This window comes from Mandrillus leucophaeus, unplaced genomic scaffold (assembly GCF_000951045.1).
Source record: "Mandrillus leucophaeus isolate KB7577 unplaced genomic scaffold, Mleu.le_1.0 Scaffold947, whole genome shotgun sequence".
Taxonomy (NCBI): Eukaryota; Metazoa; Chordata; class Mammalia; order Primates; family Cercopithecidae; genus Mandrillus; species Mandrillus leucophaeus.
The window spans coordinates 40,756-43,653 of record NW_012110330.1 but is presented as its reverse complement, the minus strand read 5'-3'; the positions used below and the strand labels follow the sequence as shown (position 1 = coordinate 43,653).

The 2,898-nt window shown below is 40.8% G+C and overlaps 1 protein-coding gene across 7 annotated transcripts in view; it reads right to left on the bottom strand.

Moving 5' to 3' along the window:
• Window positions 1-265: 265 nt before the first annotated feature.
• The window catches only part of SLAMF6 (SLAM family member 6), a 42,360-nt gene continuing 39,727 nt past the window's right edge, over window positions 266-2,898 (bottom strand). For 4 of the 7 annotated variants that reach the window (XM_011970367.1, XM_011970369.1, XM_011970371.1 and 1 more), the window contains 2 exons: window positions 2,350-2,421; window positions 266-2,000 (listed from right to left, as the gene is read on the bottom strand). In XM_011970367.1, coding sequence (XP_011825757.1) covers window positions 1,953-2,000; window positions 2,350-2,421 — 120 coding nt within the window. In that variant the 3' untranslated portion in view covers window positions 266-1,952. The remainder of the gene's footprint in view (window positions 2,001-2,349; window positions 2,422-2,898) is intronic. The other 3 variants (XM_011970368.1, XM_011970370.1, XM_011970373.1) reach the window with 1 other exon arrangement.

Sequence of the window (2,898 nt, the reverse complement as noted above, 5' to 3'; positions counted from 1 at the left end):
ATGCTAGGGATTCCAGGTGTATTGTCTTATTTCATTTTCACAAAACCCCATTACATATTCAATTATTTACTAAAAATTTTTTTTGAACACTTGCCATATACTGGATACTGTGTTAGGTGCTAGGGTTACAGTGATAAACAAAATAGTCTCTGTTCCTGAAGAGCTTAGGGTATAGTGGGAGAAATAGATGTTAACAAAGTAAAAATAACTGTTTAATGATGCGATAAATGACATAGAAGGTGTAACAGAATAATAAGATCTATTTTATTTTACTTTATTTTGTTTAGTTTTATTTATATGTTTTGAGACAGAGTCTCACTCTGTCACCCAGAGTGGAGTACATTGGCATGATTTCGGCTCACTGGAACCTCCACCTCCCGGGTTCAAGTGATTCTCCTGCCTCAGTCTCTCAAGTAGCTGGGATTTTAGGGGTGTACCATCACAGCTGCCTAACTTTTTTGTATTTTTTAGTAAAGACAGGGTTTCACCAAGTTGGCCAGGCTGGTCTTGAACTCCTGACCTCAAGTGATCTCCCCACCTTGGCCTCCTAAAGTACTGGGATTACAGGCGTGAGCCACCACACCCGGCCTAGAAGATTCATTTTAGATAGAGTGGTCTGGGAAGGTTTCTCTTAGGAGGTGACATATTTAAATTAAGGCATAAAGAATAGGAGGACCCCAGCAGGCAGAGGAAAGGCCTGCAGGAAGATGTAAATAATTAACATAAAGAACTTTTCCTTTAATAGAGAGACTAAAAGAAGATCAGGGAGGTTACATAGAGAGTGTCAGAAGGGTAAAGCTAGCTGAGGCTGGAAGTGGGTCAGACCATCCGGGGCCATGGAAAATGTATTTCTTTCGAGTGCATTGGGAAGCCTTCAGGGTTTTAAGCAGGCAACTGAAGGATCCAATTTATATTAAAAACATTACTCTGGCAGTCTTGTGGAGAGGGGGTTAGAGAGGGACAAGAACAAAAGTGGGGAGAACTGTTCTGAGGTTAAGGTAGGATTCAGGTTAGAGGTGGTGATGGTGGGATACAGGACGGTGGTCAAGGAGTTGGGGGAGCAGTGGAAGGTCCAAGAAATATTTCTGAGGTAGAGTCCAAAGGGCGTGGTGACAAAGACGCTGGAGTCCAGGGATGACTTAGATTCTTGGCTCAAACAATGGAACTGATGTGATACCATCCTCTCCCTTTTTCAGTCTGGGAGACTAAGGCTCTAAGAGGTTAGGCACTATGTCCCAGGAGATGTGTCTAATAAACATTGTACAAGTTGAGCATCCCAAATCCAAAAATCCAATATCCAAAATGCTCCAAAATCTGAGATTTTGAGCCCCGCATTGACATGAATGAAACTCAAGGGAAATACTCACTGGAGCATTTTGAATTTCGGATTTTTGGATCTGGGATACTCAACCAGTAAATATAATGCAAATATTCCAAAATCTGAAAAAAATTTGAAATCTGAAACATTTCTAGTCCCAAGCATTTCAGACAAGGGATGCTCAACCTGTATCAGGATATGAGCAGGGCCCATCCAACTCCAGAGACTACACATGTGACCAACACATTGTATTATTTCTCAACAAGTCAATCCTACTGCTTTCTAAAGGGAGAGAAGTGGTTGTCTTCTGGATTATAAACTCTCTGTCAACCACAATTCCATTTGCTTAGTTATCAAAGAGAGAGTCAATGTGCTGGTGTGTTATCTTTAGCATGTTTTGGCCTGAAGTGGATTGGAAAATATTGTTTGAATCACATGCTGGAAATGATGTTATCCTTAGGTGTTTGACCCAGGTAAGCAGTTTTAAATCTGAAGGACAGGAGTTGATAATTCTATCCTAGATATTCAGATTCCTTTGCCAGGAACAATAGGAACCAAGCTTCCTGCTCTTCGTTCTCTCTCATGGGATCAGAAGATGTGTCATTCCTGAATTCCTTTGAGGCCTTTCAGCAACTTACACGACGTTGTCAAGGGCAGTTGCCCTGGAAAAAGTGGGTTTACTCTGTGGGAAAAAGAAGAAGATGAAGTAGGTTAATTGGAACTGGAACCTCAGCCCACCCCTCATAACTACAGAGGAGGATTGGAGACTACTAACAGGCATATAGTAGAGATATTGACAGCACAGGGCAGGATTAAATTAAAAAACATGTAATTTGAAAACTCAGTTATGCATGGTGACCCTAACACAAAATAACTTGTTGGATATGTTTTGGTGATGTCCCAAGACTTTCTGTATGCTGTTGGTGTTTGTGCATCTGTAAGATGACCCTTTTATTTTTACTTTATTTGCAAAATCATAGGTCTGTGGAGAGAGGCAAGAATATAAAGACGTGGAGCAATCATGGGTTTACCTCTTTGGAATGATTAACTGTGGAGTAAATTGTGACAGTAGCATTTTTTATAGGTGTCGAGATTTCCGTTTCCTGTAAAAAGAATCATACCAGTTTGACTTATACAGAGATAAGGAGATTAATGCATAGATATATTCTTAGGAAAGACTGTGTGACAAAAAAGAGAATATGTCAAAGTTCTTTCAGAGGAAGGCCGGGGAATGTTTAGTGGAAGACCAAGCATCACTAGCTAACAAACCTGTGAGGGTTTAGTGGCATTTCCTGAGCCCCAAACAGAAGAGCAACACGGCAGCAAACCAGTGGGCTCAAGAGCCAGAGAAAGACAGCCTTGCTGTATGAAGGGAAGGAAGTATTCTTGTCCTTTGTCCACCTCTACTTTCCTTCCTCCATTTTTTAAGAAAGAACTTATATACGAGATAGTTATATTATATGTTTTGTCTCAAATTTTTACTAGCTATGACTGAAACTGCCCATTTTGCCTGCTCCATCTTTTGCTATAATTCTAACTGCCTGGTCATCCTGTCATTGGGGTCTCCTCAAGCATGGGGA